The sequence below is a fragment of the Vidua macroura genome, chromosome 2 (assembly GCF_024509145.1).
Source record: "Vidua macroura isolate BioBank_ID:100142 chromosome 2, ASM2450914v1, whole genome shotgun sequence".
NCBI lineage: Eukaryota > Metazoa > Chordata > Aves > Passeriformes > Viduidae > Vidua > Vidua macroura.
This window is the reverse complement of record NC_071572.1, coordinates 95,669,026-95,684,258: the sequence shown is the minus strand read 5'-3', so window position 1 is coordinate 95,684,258 and position 15,233 is coordinate 95,669,026. Positions and strand designations below refer to the sequence as shown.

Sequence of the window (15,233 nt, the reverse complement as noted above, 5' to 3'; positions counted from 1 at the left end):
ATCTGCCTCATTTTCTACATTCTTCAAATCAGAATATTTCTTTTCTTTGGCAAGGGTTTAATTGCATATGACTTGTAAAGTTTCTTGAGATTATCAAATTTAGGGTGCTTTAAAATATGGCCTCTATAAAACTACTGCTTCATACAATAAATGTTTTTCTTACCAGAATTCTCATCAGAATCCTTAATTAAGTTAACAGAAGAGCATGCAAAAGCTTTCACAATAGAAAGACATTTGTGTTTATGCAGAGAGCAGAGTAAAAGAACTTTGAGATACAGGAAGAGAATGACTGAGAAGACTGTGGTCTATTACAAAGCATAAGCAAAAATTAAGATTCTGCAGAATCAAAATTTGTATGGAAAAGAGCTCCTAGTAATAAAAATCTTCAACTTCCATTTTATAGAAGTATTTAAAAAGTGAGAACATCCTTTACAAAATTTTGAAAGGAAATCTAGGGTCATACAAGATTACGTTTTATCTTGAAATTGAGATTTTTTCATATTGTGATTTCATTTAATTTTGATACTTATTTCATTCACTTCATACTAATTCAATTTCAATATTCAGTCCACAAGATTTTGACTGTTTGTTCCTGTTCCATATGGGAACATCATAAATATGTGAATAGGGCAAGGAAAAAGCAATCCTGAGCCTCGCTGGCATATGAGTTCTCTTTTGCTGAGGGGTTGCTTATAGTATAGACACATGAAGAAATTATCATGTGACATTAGCTCCATGTCAGAACACTGCAGTAACTCCTCTGTGCAGTTTTTTACCCCACAGTGAGAAATAATTTGAAGCAGCTTCTCTCTCAGCTTAGGTAGGATAATTTGCAAATAATGAAGCCTTCAAGATTATGTATTTGGTAAATATAAATCTTGCGAAAAAACCCTAAAATATTCTCTTCTCTCCTACTTCAATTTTTATAAAACATGTTTTATTTATGAAGATAATAACTACTAAGAATAGCTCTTAATTTAATAAAAAAGTTAGTGATTTGTTTTTTTCAATCCAACAATTTCCTCCTTAATAGCAACCAACAAAACTGACTTGAGAAGATGAACCTAATTTAAATAGTGAAAGAAGACCAAACCTACAAGGTAAGACCACACATCTCTACTTATCTGAGCAGAGGACAGCGATCTAGGCCTATAATGGGATTACAAATCCCTAATTCTAAACATGCATAAATATTAGTCGCTTCACTTTATTAGAAATGCTGTCTTGATCTGTTCTGGCTTCACAATTGATTATTTTCAGAGTAAAGTCAGCAGAGGAATATACTTAGCCATCTCATCAATTGTCTGGTGCTTCCAACAAGAATTATTTGGTCCTTTCTTTAGCTATATAAATATAGAATATAAACCTGTATGACTATTGGTAGTCCCTATATCTTTTCAGAGTCTTCAGATTTCCCCTCAAGTAGGCTTACAGAGATTAATATTAAAGGCTGAATATTAAATATCTCAAGGCCTGTGACACTAATCTACTTGAACAATAAAAATGAGGCATAGTAAATGAGATCTCAGAAATACTGGATATGTTCCTTCATTAAAAAAAAACTTTTTAATTAAACCATCCAATTTAATGTTTTTATATGGCACTTTAGTTTCTAAGGTAAAGTGAGCTAGAGACAGCTGACAAAGAAATTATAACTGCAATTCCTTGGTGAAAATGTTAATGACAGCAAAATATTGTTTAATTAGATGATTGCAGCATCTGGATTAACACTCTTTAAGAGCGATGTTCTTGTGCTTGTCTGCTTCTTCACACTTTACAGACATTTTGTCATCTCTAGGTCATTAGGAAAGAATTTTTAATGATTTTTCTAGAAGTAAGTAGTTCAAGTTACATCTAATTAGATGACAATAATAAGCCCAACACATGCAGTAGCTAAATATATACATAATTAACCAGTGAGGGCTTGTACATCACAGAGTAAAAAAGTGGAAAATGCTAAACAGGCAAAAAAAAAAAAAAAGGTGAGGGGGAAGAAGTTCATCTGAATTTATTACCTAATTGAGGATGTGATTTTTTTTCCATAAACCTTTAAAAATAATCCCTTTCCACTAGAAGAAATTACTCACAAAAATTATGGATGCAATTATTCTTCATTTCTTTTAAAAGCAGTGGCATGTAGGATTTAAAATAATTAAAATTCCAGTAAATACAAATGCAAGCACACATTTGATGTACTGCAATTTGAAATCAAACAGCAGAAATTAGTTAAATACTGAGAAATAGATTTGAAATCTATTGACTTCTAGCTAAACCAGTGAGCACTGCAATGATATTAAAAAACAACTTCTTCTTTCCACTCCTCTTGATACCTTTTGCTGTAGTGGGATTACTTTTAAGCACTCTTTTTAATAATCTTTTAATTGAGAATAGTAAAAATTACTTGTTTCCTACATCACCCAGAGGATTCAGTTGACATATATGCTGGTCGCATGCAGAGAGGACAATTAATATAATCACAGCAAAAACAAAAGGATCCCTGAGAATGAAGCAGGTAGAGGGAGGAGGGGGGAGGCGACCAGGAAGGCTTATGTCTACGCAGCCAGGACAAAAACCAGGGCCACGGAGAGTATAACACTGCGACTGATTGATAAGTAGCAGAGTGCAGTGTTTACCTTTGGGAGGAAAGCCCAGAGCTGTAAACATGATGAAATATGCTTGAGCCAGAAAAGAGGGCAAGAAAGAGGTGAAGAGCTTGGAGACAGAAGAGGGAGGTGAGAAAATAGCTGACTAGAGGGCCAGAGAAACAGGTTGAAACAAGGCCTTAGAGAGTTTTGAAGATGGAGAGAGATTTTGATCTGAAATCGCAATGAGACATCAGGCCAACACAAGTGCCAGCAATCACACATAGGACTGGATGGGAAATTATCTAGAAAGAGAGATCTTTGAGAGCTGAGAAACTTATTAAGCATATGTGATCTGTGAGCACAGATCACAGCAGAAACAATTAATCTAAACATGAAGCGTGGCAATGTTTCTGGGGGGTAATAGGATGATGTAAGAATTAAAGAAAATGTCATAGAATGATGGATTCTTTTCAAGAGGATACTTCAAATATTAAGGACATATAGAACAGCCAGGGGCCATGCTTCTCAGGACAGACATACCAGCAAACCAGGGAGAGATTTAAGAAGAGATTAATGTATGTATTTCAGAGGTTCTGTTGTATAGAGACCAACCAGTCTGTGTAATTAACAGTATTAATAAACAGGCAAAGGACTTCTTGTGGGAAAGGACCCAGCTGCATGATGTCACAATGAGAGAAATAAACCGGTGTCAGAACCCTCACTTCTGAGCATCACTCTTCCAAGGCTACTGCTTCTAGTACAATTTCAGAGGAGGAGCACAAAGAAACATGAGTGTTTTCTTACTCTTTTGCAGAGGGCTAGAGACTAATTAAGCACCATTGTAAGAAGAAAAGGGAAGCTACAAAGAATTGGCAAAATATGTGCTAAACCACTTTGTTAGTGGACCTCTATTTGGATGAGAAGAAAAAACAGTGAAGTGACCTTACTTATCACCCACTGACCAGCAAATAATTCACATTTCTTAAGTGTCAAACTTCCATGTTTCTGACTAAGCTACAGCTCGGATTTGCTGAATAAGCCAGTAGGAGTTTATTGGAAACATGAATAAAAAAAAAAAAAAAAAAAAAAAAAAAAAGAGGATGGATATATTTCTCAGTAGCTGAAAACAATAATACCGTTAGAGAATAAGATGCTGCTTAAATAAACAATTATATTCTAAAACTAGGTCATTGCTGCTACACTAACAATTACTGGCAAAGAACTTGTAACTTATAAGGAGATATTTCTTATGGAATCTCATTACAAAAGAGTATAATTAGGACTGTAATTGGAAATTGGATTTCCAAGAAGAAAGAAAAGAAAGTACATCTTTACTTAGGAAAGGAGGTCACGAGTATATTCAGTACTCTATTTTTGTGTACAAAATAGAAAATCCTGTATTTTCTTCTGACTGCTGAGGGTCCTGTCTACAGTGCATATAAGATTTTGTGTCTGTTTAGTGCAGAGGTACTTGGGCAGTTATCAAAACCAGGGCAACAAGTTAGCAGAGGTTCTTCGCTTCCAGTACTGTATTTCTGGTAGAGTTATTAATTTTGTTAGTGCTTCATCAAAAAACACCTATTTTTTGTAAGGGAAATATTTTTGAGGAACACCTTTCAAAAAGACTTACAGAAATGCAGGCACAGCTGTAAAAGCAGTGGTGTCACTCAGGCTGCTTCACAGCTCTCGACCCTGCAGTTTCCCAGATCTCAGGCCCTGGTGGTACAAGGTCATGCAATGATGGAGCCAGGATCAGCTTGGGGATGTGAGAACTTCTAGACTTTCTAACATACATTTCTTTTTAGAAACTTTCTGCCTCGTGACTGGACTTCGAGCTCATGTGCACTCTATTGTGGGTGGGTTTCTGCCTTGCCAGGAACTTTATGAGGAGATTTTTAGCAAATACCCCCAAGCACTTCATGAGTTTTTGGAACTGAGCTTTCTAGATGACGTGCAGACTTCATTAAAACTACAAAACCTGGTTGATCTTCCAAAAAATAACTTGAGGGGATTTTTTGCTTCTGTCAAAAAGTTGGAAAACTTTGGGTTTTGTTCCAAACTGGAATAAAGAGCGTATTGTAATGTATAGAATTGCCTGTTGGGTTTCAGTCAGCTTTCATTCTCTGATATTATTTTCAGGAAAGGTTTTGTGTGTGTCATTAGCAAGTTCGGCTACCAAGGATAAATTTTATTCTAATTTTTTTAAAAAATCACATACCGCTGAAACATTTTATGAGATGGTAGACAATTCTGTGACATGAGTAAGGCATCCTATGCAATTAACCAATTGAACATGAACAAACAAGATTTATCTGTAAGAGACTGATACCAACAAATCTACTAGAAATTAAATGCCTTGAGTCAGAGAGACACTCCTAGGGATAGTGACCAAATAGTTCTTTTCAAATAGGACAGAAATTCATGGACACACACAAAAAATAATTAGCCATAGCAGGTGGAACCTGGAATGCTAATATCAAGCCATCCTGTTACAAGATGAGTGATATTAAATGACCTCAAGAGAATCCTGTCTTGTACAAACACCCCAAGGATTCAGCTAAAAAGCTGGCCCAGCAGTACTAGTATCAAACAACAGGTAAAAAAAAATTTTTGTTGAGACCTCTGAGATACTCTGAGGGAAACAGTTCAGGCTGAAGCTTGTTAACTGATAGATATTTTAATGTAAGTGTTACTGCAATTTCTAAATTACTTCAGACACCATGCTCTCTTTCAGGTTTGAATGCTTTGGTGAGGTACCTAAAAAATAATGACCTTGGACTTTTAAACTGATAAAAATTTTTTAAAAATTATATTAAAATGGCTTATCTCTGTTCTACTCTCATTTAAAGAGCTTAAATTCACTGCTTACAGAAGAAATGAATACATAAAAAGGAAATTACCAGCGAAGGACAGTTCTGTTGATAATGTACTGGACAAGGACTGAGGGGACCTAGGCTAACTTCCCAGTTCTCCAGTAAATCCTCCAAGTTCAAGTGAGGCAGCCAGGGAACCAGCAAGGGTCCACCTGCATTTCCTCATCACTAGAAGGGCAGCGGATGCGTGAGAGGCACGGAGCAGCTGGAGACAGGCCAGTGTCCAGAAGCAGAATAGAGGCATTCTGGCACTGCACCAGAGGCAATAAACACTCAGCAGGGCTCCTTCCTCCAGCAGAGATCTGCAGGACCGCAGCTAAAATGCTTGGGAACCAAGCTGGTGAGCCTGCACTGGACTTCACCATATGGACTTTCCAGCCCAAACCTCCGGTAGTTTCAGGGATTCTGCTTTGTGCTCCACTGACCAAGGTAAACATACCCTCAGATTTCCAACTGTTCAGTGGTAACACTTCTGTATCACACTGGGATGAGTTGATGACACATTTATTAACGTCCATAACATTCGATGCATGGACGATGACTACAATCTAAGCACAGAGGCCAAAGCCTGAGGGTTCAAAGCAAGCGAGTTTGACAGCTCCTGAATTCTGCCACTGCCCTGCTGGGAAGAACACAGTGACTGTCCCCAGACTGGTCAGCATAACGAGTGCTACCTTTGGGTTTCACACTTACATGTGTCTTACGTCTGGCCTGAGGATAACCTCGAGCATAAAAGTCAGGACCAAGTAAAGATGAGAGTTGTAACCCTGGAGTACAAAGTGATGCCTGGTGGAATTTAATTTGGGTTTCAAATTAAAGCTCACTGAAGTGAAATGTCTGTATGAGGCTCTCCACAGGCAGGTTCATAAGCAGCATGTGTGCTACAGGCAGGAATCATAACAGTAGACAACCTCCTGGAAATCTTTGTATATGGTGTAGAAAACTGCTGTTTTTTACATTTAAAATTGACACTGGAGTTAACACATAGAAAAGAGAAAGGTGAAAGGAATAATTTCTTGAATGTTTAATTAATGACAATTGCCGGAAAAGCTCTTCTTTTGCCAATAACAAATGGATGTCTATGGCAGTTATTTCTCATTTTAAATACCTAATCTGATATTATATTTCATCTCAAAGAACTAAATGAGAAAAGATGCTGTAATCTAATCATACCACAATCCAGGTGACATCTGTACTAGGCAGAATACTGTTGTTATTCTGCTGTCTAGTTGCTGTTGCTGAGAATGATGAAGTAGCGAAATTACATTTTCCCATTATTATTTCCAGACACTCTCTGGCAATGGTTTGTTGACTCTAATAAAGCTTCAGACAAAGCTGTCAGCAGAGGAAATGGCAGAGGGGGAGCAAGGAACAGCCTTCACAGCAATACATGAATCTAAAGTCTCTGTGATAGGTTGTGCATTTTCTGATAAAATGTAATGTGTGTGTGTGTGTTTCAGAATATATCACAAAGCTGCAGCTGAATTCTAGAGGGATAAATGTATTCTATCAAGTCACGTTGCTTAAGACTTTGACTAACATAAACATAGTGTGAGGGATTAAAGAGCCAGAAGCCTTACCTGCTATAGTATTGAGGAACATCAAGTATTCAAAGTTGGATATCTCCCGTCTCTGCCAGCGCTGAGTCATGTTGGAGGATTTATAAAGTTGTCGGGGTGTGGCCAGAGAGATTCTCCTAGGAAATACATTTAAAGAATGATTTTTTAAGAGTCTCATTAATTGTTAAGATGCAGGGCAACATTTTTAGTGTGATTAATTTCAAATTGTCTGAGAGGCCTTTTTATTTCATTTAATGAAGTCAAGAAGACGCTATTACCCTTGTTTCAGAAATGTCTAAAATTAGGAACTATATTTTATCTCTACTACAGCATTGCAATAAATCAGAATAATGTATTTTGTGGTTTATTTTTTTCTGAATCTGGTTAAAAGACTGGGATTAAAAGAAACTGCAGACCTCCTGGTGCCAGGCTTGTCCAGAAGGAATAAAAGAGGAATACCATTTCCCTGTTTCAAAAGGATATATTGAGATAAATTCATTAATGTGAGTGAGTGATAGATTAAAGTGACATACACTTCCATCACACAGGTTGACTATATTTATTACACAATTTGTGCACCTCCTCTATGGTCAACTACTCATGATTCTTTCCTATATGCCAGTAAGCTTGAAAATTTCTATTTATAGCCTCGTGTCTGAAAGAAACAAATTTTACTCAGTTATCTGCTCACATTTTCATCTGCCTGTCTCTTCATAATGACTTCTAAATTGCATTTCATTCAAATTTGGAAGAGGAGCAAGAGTGTCTATGATACTAAATTTCCACACATTTTTGAAACTTACATGGCTGGATAAGGGAGAAAGAATCAAACTACATGGCAAGGAAGAGAAAAGCAGAAAACCTCAACTATTCTATATTCAATTTGACAACATCACAATAAACAAATACCATGCAACAAGTCTTAAATTAACCATTGTATATACTGTCCCGGGCCGGTAAAATACAGGGGACTAGGGTCAGTCTAGACTAATGCATTAAAGAAAAAAATCTGCAACAAGCAGAAGCAGTCTCATTGTTCAAAACTCATTTCTAGAGAAAATAGTTGCCTAAAAAAAGAAAGACAAGGAAATCTTTAAAAAGAAAATAAATTCATCTCCTCAGATACCTTTTTTAAAAGAAATTTAGATCTTAGGAATGTGTAAAAATAGAGAAATGTTTATACCTGTTAAGAACAACAACAATAAAAAAGACAATTCCTAATGGGTAGTCTGAATTCAGTGAATTTGAAGAATGTATGTAGTAGTATTTACACAGCTTATCAAGACTAAATAGAGACACCTAATGCTTCAGCTTTCAGTTGCACCCCGGGCACAGTGTGTGTCATTCCTGGACTCTGGAAGCTTAGTATCTTCTTAAAACTTAGTCATATACAAGGTGTTCACAAAAATGTGAACCATATCTACTTCTAAAGATACATGCACATACTCCTGGAGATGCACTAAACTCTTTTTCCAGAGAAAGGATGACTGAGTATCGGCATGTGACTGGAGTGTATTACAGTCATTACAATTATTTGTCTAAATTGCCAGTGTGTAAGTTGTCAACATCTGCCATATTTCAGCTTCCAAAACTGGGCATGCAAAAATGATCACGCAAGTGTATTTATCCAAATAACAGTATGTTAGGTCTTGCCAGCTTGGCTAGTCTTATTTTACAGTAGACTATAGGATACCAAAGGTAAATACAATTTAGCAGGACGCAGGAGACAATGCAAAATACTTTAAAGTTGTTTCTATAATGCTTATGAAACTATTTATCTAACGAAATATCCAAATGTAATCATACTTAATATTGCATTTCACAGAATAACAACTATTTTTACAGTACAACTCTCAAAGACATATATTTCCCAGTAAATTCTGACTAATGCTACATAGAAATTAATAAACACTGAAAATAAAAATACTAAAGAGATCATTAAATTTACAAAGCATTTTGTCACAGACTTTCTGTTCCTCCCATGACAAAACAACATTTATGTATCAGCTTAGTAACTGCTTTCAGACTTTATTCACAATCTCCTAGGGAGTATCAAAAATCTATAAACTGTCAAGTGCTGGACTTTGCATTTGAATGCCTGATTTGAGTGAACTCTACAGAAAATCAAAATATACTAAAAACATCCTTATTTACTCCATATCTACGGTGTTTGAAAGATTCACATTCTTTTCAGCAGAGACTGGAAGAAATTATGCACAATAAATTGGTTCCACACCTGCTCGTTTCAGCTAACACAGGAAGACCCACTGTTTTCTGTTTTGCTAAAACCACCCAACTTTGATCAAACCATTTCTTTCTTCAATATGCCATCACCAATATGAAGATGCACAAATGAATCTCCTTCCTTTGCTTCTAGAGAACCACAAAATATCTACTCAAAATGGGAACCGCAGAAGACTCTGATGTACAATAGAACGATCCAATTTTTCAATTTTTATACATTTAAATGTATTTAGAAAACAATTCATGTCATTTTGGTGAAGTAGGGGATGTTATTTATTCCATATGTGGAATATGACACACCCCCTTTCAGAGTCACTTTTAATTTAGTTAGATAAAATGCAATGTCATGCAAAAAATATTTAAGTATCTTGCACCTGCATGATGTTATGTGCTGTGTTGCTCTGGTTCAGAGGAAAAAAAATAAAGACTTGGGAAAGTAATTTCCCAAGGAAAGGCAAGAAACTCATCAACGTTCATTTTAATCAAAGTTCTAAGAAGGGTTTTATACTTCGATGACATCAAACATTAGTTTTTCTATCTCTCTCCCCTCACAAAATTCAACCTCAACAATCAGCTGTATTGAGATCTGGAAATCCATCACCAAGCTGCTGACATGGCAGAGCTGAGCTGATGTTGAATATAGTTACTGTAACAGCCAAAATACATCTTTTTTTTTCAGAAAAAAAAAAAAAATTAATTTCTTGATTTTATTAACTGAAGCCATTGTTTTCTCTAATGCATTAATAGCCCCCAGAATTTCAGGGGAAGGTGTCAGTATCTTTAGTGGTAAAGATACTGTAACTTTTATCAATTCTTTCATCTCTGTAGGCTAGGAAAACATCAGGCAGCTCACAGCTGATTTCTGAGCTGTGATGTTGCCCTCAATAAAACGACATCAGTAACGTGTGTGTCCCCTCTAACACCTGAGTGGTTAGAACCATAAAAAATAGTCTGATAATACCATGCTAAAAAGTAGATATTATTCTACCTATGTATAATCATATGGAGCTGCAGAAGTTAAAAGACACAGCATTGTTTGCCCAGTTGTATCATTTGGCAAGGTCATAAGGAAACTACAATCAATGCAACATGTTTCAGGAACAGTGAGAATACATTTATCAAAGACAGACTAATTTGATTACCAAATCAGACTGAACTCTTCAACATGTGACTGATTTTAAGGATGTAATTACTTCTTTGTAACATTAAGCACAGGCTTGAACTCTGTTGAATCAAAGCATTAAACAGGCTGCTTAGAAAGGCAGCAAAGAGGCAAACTGAAGACTTGCTCTGAACAGCAGGTCTGTAAAGTCTTAGGAAGTCATAATGGTTCACCTGCTTCTAATCCTTTGAGCTATTAGATCATAAATATTTCCATTTACTTCTGCTTCCTTTCACCTTTCTTAATTCCAGGATTTCACCAGGAAAACACAAATACACTTAAAAGCCATGTACTGCATTAAAAGTAATTTACTTCTTTGGAATGTTTTCATCATGAATGCAAGCCTTTATGATACTGTAATTAACTCTAGGTGACATTTATCATAGTATCAGAGAGGAAATATTACTTGCATAAATAGAACTAAAGAACTTAAGCAGAACAACCATAAAGGTCTTTTTTTGTTAAGATATTTTAAGGCACAACTTAATCTGGAAAACTGTGATGATAAAAAAAAGGATAATGTTTTACTCAGTATAGCAGCTCCTTTTGGTTACTCAGCATAATTTTGCCTTATTTTAGTTATACAAATAAGCATAATTTTAAAAGCTAGCATTCCAGAGCCAACATATTCATAGGAAGGAAAGCTATATTCTAACATCAACAAAAGATTGACTACAGAGCAGTTATAGAGCCAGATTTCCCCTCAGTTATTCCACTGCAATCCTACTGAAGACAATAAGGGTGGAAAAAAGAAAAAGAACCATGATTATGGAGTCTTTATTGTGCATAAATCATACCCTGATTACACAAAAAAAAAAGAAAGAAAAATAACTTCACTACCATATGCCAGATATATTCTGAAGGCTAGCAAGCCCATTTTCGATTTAAATTGAACTTTAATCAAAAAGGTATGGAAATAACTGCATATTATATTGAAGCTGAAATTTTTCTAAATAATTATATATCAACAATTTTTTCAGAGAATTATTCACTGAATAATGCACAAAGGATATGAATTTCAAAAGTAAAAAATGTCACTGTAAATATGAAATTCTGATTGAGAAATTTGCATTTTGTTTGTGCTAGAACTTGTGGCCATTTCTATTTCAGAAAAGAATGCTATAACTTTCCATTTAGAGACAGCATTTCCTTTAACTTTAGTATATGGAAGAACAATGCAAATATTAACAAGATGCACCTTCCAAATAAATGTCCCAACTTTGCCTTGATCTCACTGAAAACTTGAGAAATTTGGCAGTTTGCCTAAAGACTTCAGCACATTCAGGAGATCAAGCCTTAGGACTCTTGGGCTCATGACAGGGAATGATGTTCATCTGGGAATGAAGCAGTTCTCCAATTCTACAAATGCTTTGACACTTCAGAATATTTCCACATTTTGCACTGGGATAAAACAAGGACAATGTGAAGTTTTAGTTTGTAGGAAATGACTTAAAGAAAGAGAAATACACATCCCAGACACTACACTGATGATTAAGTCATTGGCTTTTTGGCCAAATCAAGCCAAATGGGGGTCTGAGCCCAAAGCACCATATTTTGTTAATATGCTGCTTCCTCACTCCCTCATATTCCTTTATTTTTGTCTCATTTTGACCAGAAGTTAATCCTGAACTGAAAAACAAACAAAAAAAAATGTTCCCCCTCCAACACAGTGAAATACACATGAAGATCACCTCACCTATCCCTGAAAGAGGAATACTGTTATAACAGAAGGTCTGACAATTTCCAGCCTTATTTCTGGTCATAGGCTGATTTGATGTTAATGTTGATGAGGGAATAAAAAACTGTAGTTGTCCATAGTATGTGAAAATCTCTAAAACTCAATCTTGTTCTTTCAAAAATATATATGCTCCTCAATTTTGGAAAGAAAAGAAGAAGAATGCATTATACTAGTGAAAGGAAGAAATTTGGAAATTGCAAAATAGCCACTACACTGATAGGAAATGAAGTAAAATCCCACATATTCATATATGTAAAATAATTTACATTCAGCAAACACAAAAACTAGTCAAGTTCAGTTTCACATCCTGCATAACAATCACAGCAAGGATGAACATTTGATTATACATTTATAAAACCTGACTGGAAACCAGACTTTGAAGATATAAGGTATAAGTATTTTCAATGGAAGGTGCTTATTTCCTGTAATTGAAAAGGAAAAAATCTAATTATCTAATTTACAATACTTTTACTTCCATTCCATTTACTAACAGGCAATATAGTAAGAAATAACTAACCTTAAGAAAAAGAAAATCTAGAGTTTCTTGACAGAAATAATTAGCACTGACATTAAAAAAAAATCAACTGTATAATATAATAAACACAAAATATAAAAACAATATTTAATAAATTACCTGGCTTGTGGCAAACCATAGCTGGTTCCTACTCCAACCCGTGGTAAGCTGTACACAACTTTTTTCACTGTTGCTTGGTCAGGAAAATTAAACATAACAGAAGCTAAATGAAGAAAGGAAAATATGTACCAGTAAAACATTTGCAGAAGTCTATTTCTTCACCTGCATATATTTATAAAATGCTCAGGTTTTTATTTGGGGAGAGAAGTCAGTTACACTTTTATCCTCCTGGGGATCCAAGGTACAACAGAAATTCCTGACATTCTTCACACTTACGTATAATTAGCTGGCTAACATTTTAACATTAAGTCTCCCATTTTGCAGAAGACCTGAGTGTTGTTTACTTCAGAGGAACAACACTTTACTGTTAACCCATAAAATCTCTTATCAGGCTGAGAAGTCATTTATTAGTTGGCATGGCATTTGCTCTTCTAACTAGTGCCTTAAAACCGCCAAGAACAAGGAATTGTTTAATTCCCTCTCCAGCTGAAATCAAAACTTAACATCAGAGGGTAAAAGACCACTATACACCTCACCAGCCAGTGAACTGTGATTAAGAGTAGCACATACAGAAAACCAAGTGGATCAGTTTCTTGCTCTGGTACTTTTTAACCTTAATTTGTTTTATAATTAGGAAAGGAAATATCCTTTTATATGTTCCACTAAAATATTTACAGACAATTGAGGAGGTGGGACAATAGAAAAAGCAAATTTCCTATCCAACATTTGAAGAATTTACTAATTGCAATGATCTGGTTCTTTAAATAAATCTCACTGCTGCACAGAAAGCAGTGAGATTGATTTATGTGATTGATTTTAATAAAATTTGCACTGAATACATACAAGAGGAACCATTATAGAACAACATAAACACTTTATCAAAGGAAGTACAGAGTTTTAATTTTAAGATTAATAAATAAAACACAAAATAACCACTAGCACAATTTTATGCAGCAAATATAAACTATGACCTACTTCTGTTTGCCATAAACACTTCCAAAGCTGTGTTCTGGAGAAGATAACGTCTTGAAAAAACAGCTCGAATCTCGCTGAACATCCATTTTCCATGAAGCCCTTCAGTATAGGCAAGGACCTTTAAAGAAAATCAAGCTGACAGTCATTAGCAAGAATTTTTTGATAAAACATTGTATAAGAACAGAGAAAATTTTAGCCATCAATTACGTTAATCATGTCTCTTTAACAGTTAAAAACAATGACTCAAAATGAACTTGAATGTTTTTAAGAAATGCAAAATAAGGAATACCTACAGTTAGAAGAATATCAGTAATTACTGCAACCTGATACTCCTAAGATCTATTTCTGATACGTCACATTAAATTAATTTCCTCAAAAACACCAAAACCCCAGACTCTACAAGTACAGGGAAACAGACACATTTGCAATTATGCTTAGCTGTATCTTCTTCCAACAGCATGCATGACACAGTTGTCAGTTATCAGATACCAGATTTACTTCTAAGGCTGCCTTGTGCAAAGTACAACCAAAATAATATAACTTGCTATTCACATCCACTTCAGGGTCATAAATTACAAGTCCTCCCATTCTCTTAATAAGTAGAAAAATTAGCAAAATCAGTATGTCACCACAATAATTCTTCTGAAGTTAGATACATCAAATATCCCAAACCATGGACAAAATTTAACAGATTTAATTTTGCATTTTAAAATAATTGTGAAAATATTTTAAAATAAAATAGTTAAAAATTAGCACTGCTTTTCCCATTTTAAATTTTTTCAATTGAGTGTATTAACATAAGACTAGATATTAATATCAATCTTTTTTCACTTTTCCTTCAGTGTTCTGGATGTTCAAAAAATAGACAAAAAAGACACAATTTAATTAGATGTCATTTTTATTAACTTGTCTTATCTGTATCATGCACTGTAGAACAATTCTTTTCCAATCATTTTCATCAGCTGGCAGGCTCCCTTCAGCCCTGCACCTCTTCTCAGGTGGGCTCTGCCATGGCACTCCTAGGAGGAGTCACTTGTTTGGGACCACACCCATCTGCATTTCCCAGGTTCTGTAGACTGTGCCTTTACCTAGGCTGCTGCCACTGAGAGAACTGCAGCCTCAGTGAAACAAAGAAATGCAGTGAACACCTCCCCTAAAAGAACATTTCAGACAGAAGAGACTGAATTTCTCTGCTCTCCTTTAGGTACCCACAAACCAGCTCACAGTGCTTTACCCATTTCTCTGAGGTCATTACTTTCCCTAATCATGACCTTCCCCAGCTTCTGAACAGGAAAATGTTAGGGAGACCATATGCTGCTGCTGTCAGTGATCCGTCATGCTTGAGGAAATGGGAATTTTATTTCTTCAATCTCTTTGCTGATGCGGCTTCAAGTTAGTAACACCTTTCCATATATGAAAAAGTTAATTTCAGTTTGCGCGCTTGGTGTACAACCTTTTTCTCA

General features: G+C 35.4%; 1 protein-coding gene across 2 annotated transcripts in view; it reads right to left on the bottom strand.

Moving 5' to 3' along the window:
- Positions 1 to 15,233, bottom strand: part of NBEA (neurobeachin) — a 457,382-nt gene that overhangs the window by 85,597 nt on the left and 356,552 nt on the right. For both annotated transcript variants that reach the window (XM_054003372.1, XM_054003379.1), the window contains exons 42-44: positions 13,771 to 13,888; positions 12,796 to 12,898; positions 7,039 to 7,154 (exon numbers count right to left, since the gene is read on the bottom strand). In XM_054003372.1, coding sequence (XP_053859347.1) covers positions 7,039 to 7,154; positions 12,796 to 12,898; positions 13,771 to 13,888 — 337 coding nt within the window. The remainder of the gene's footprint in view (positions 1 to 7,038; positions 7,155 to 12,795; positions 12,899 to 13,770; positions 13,889 to 15,233) is intronic.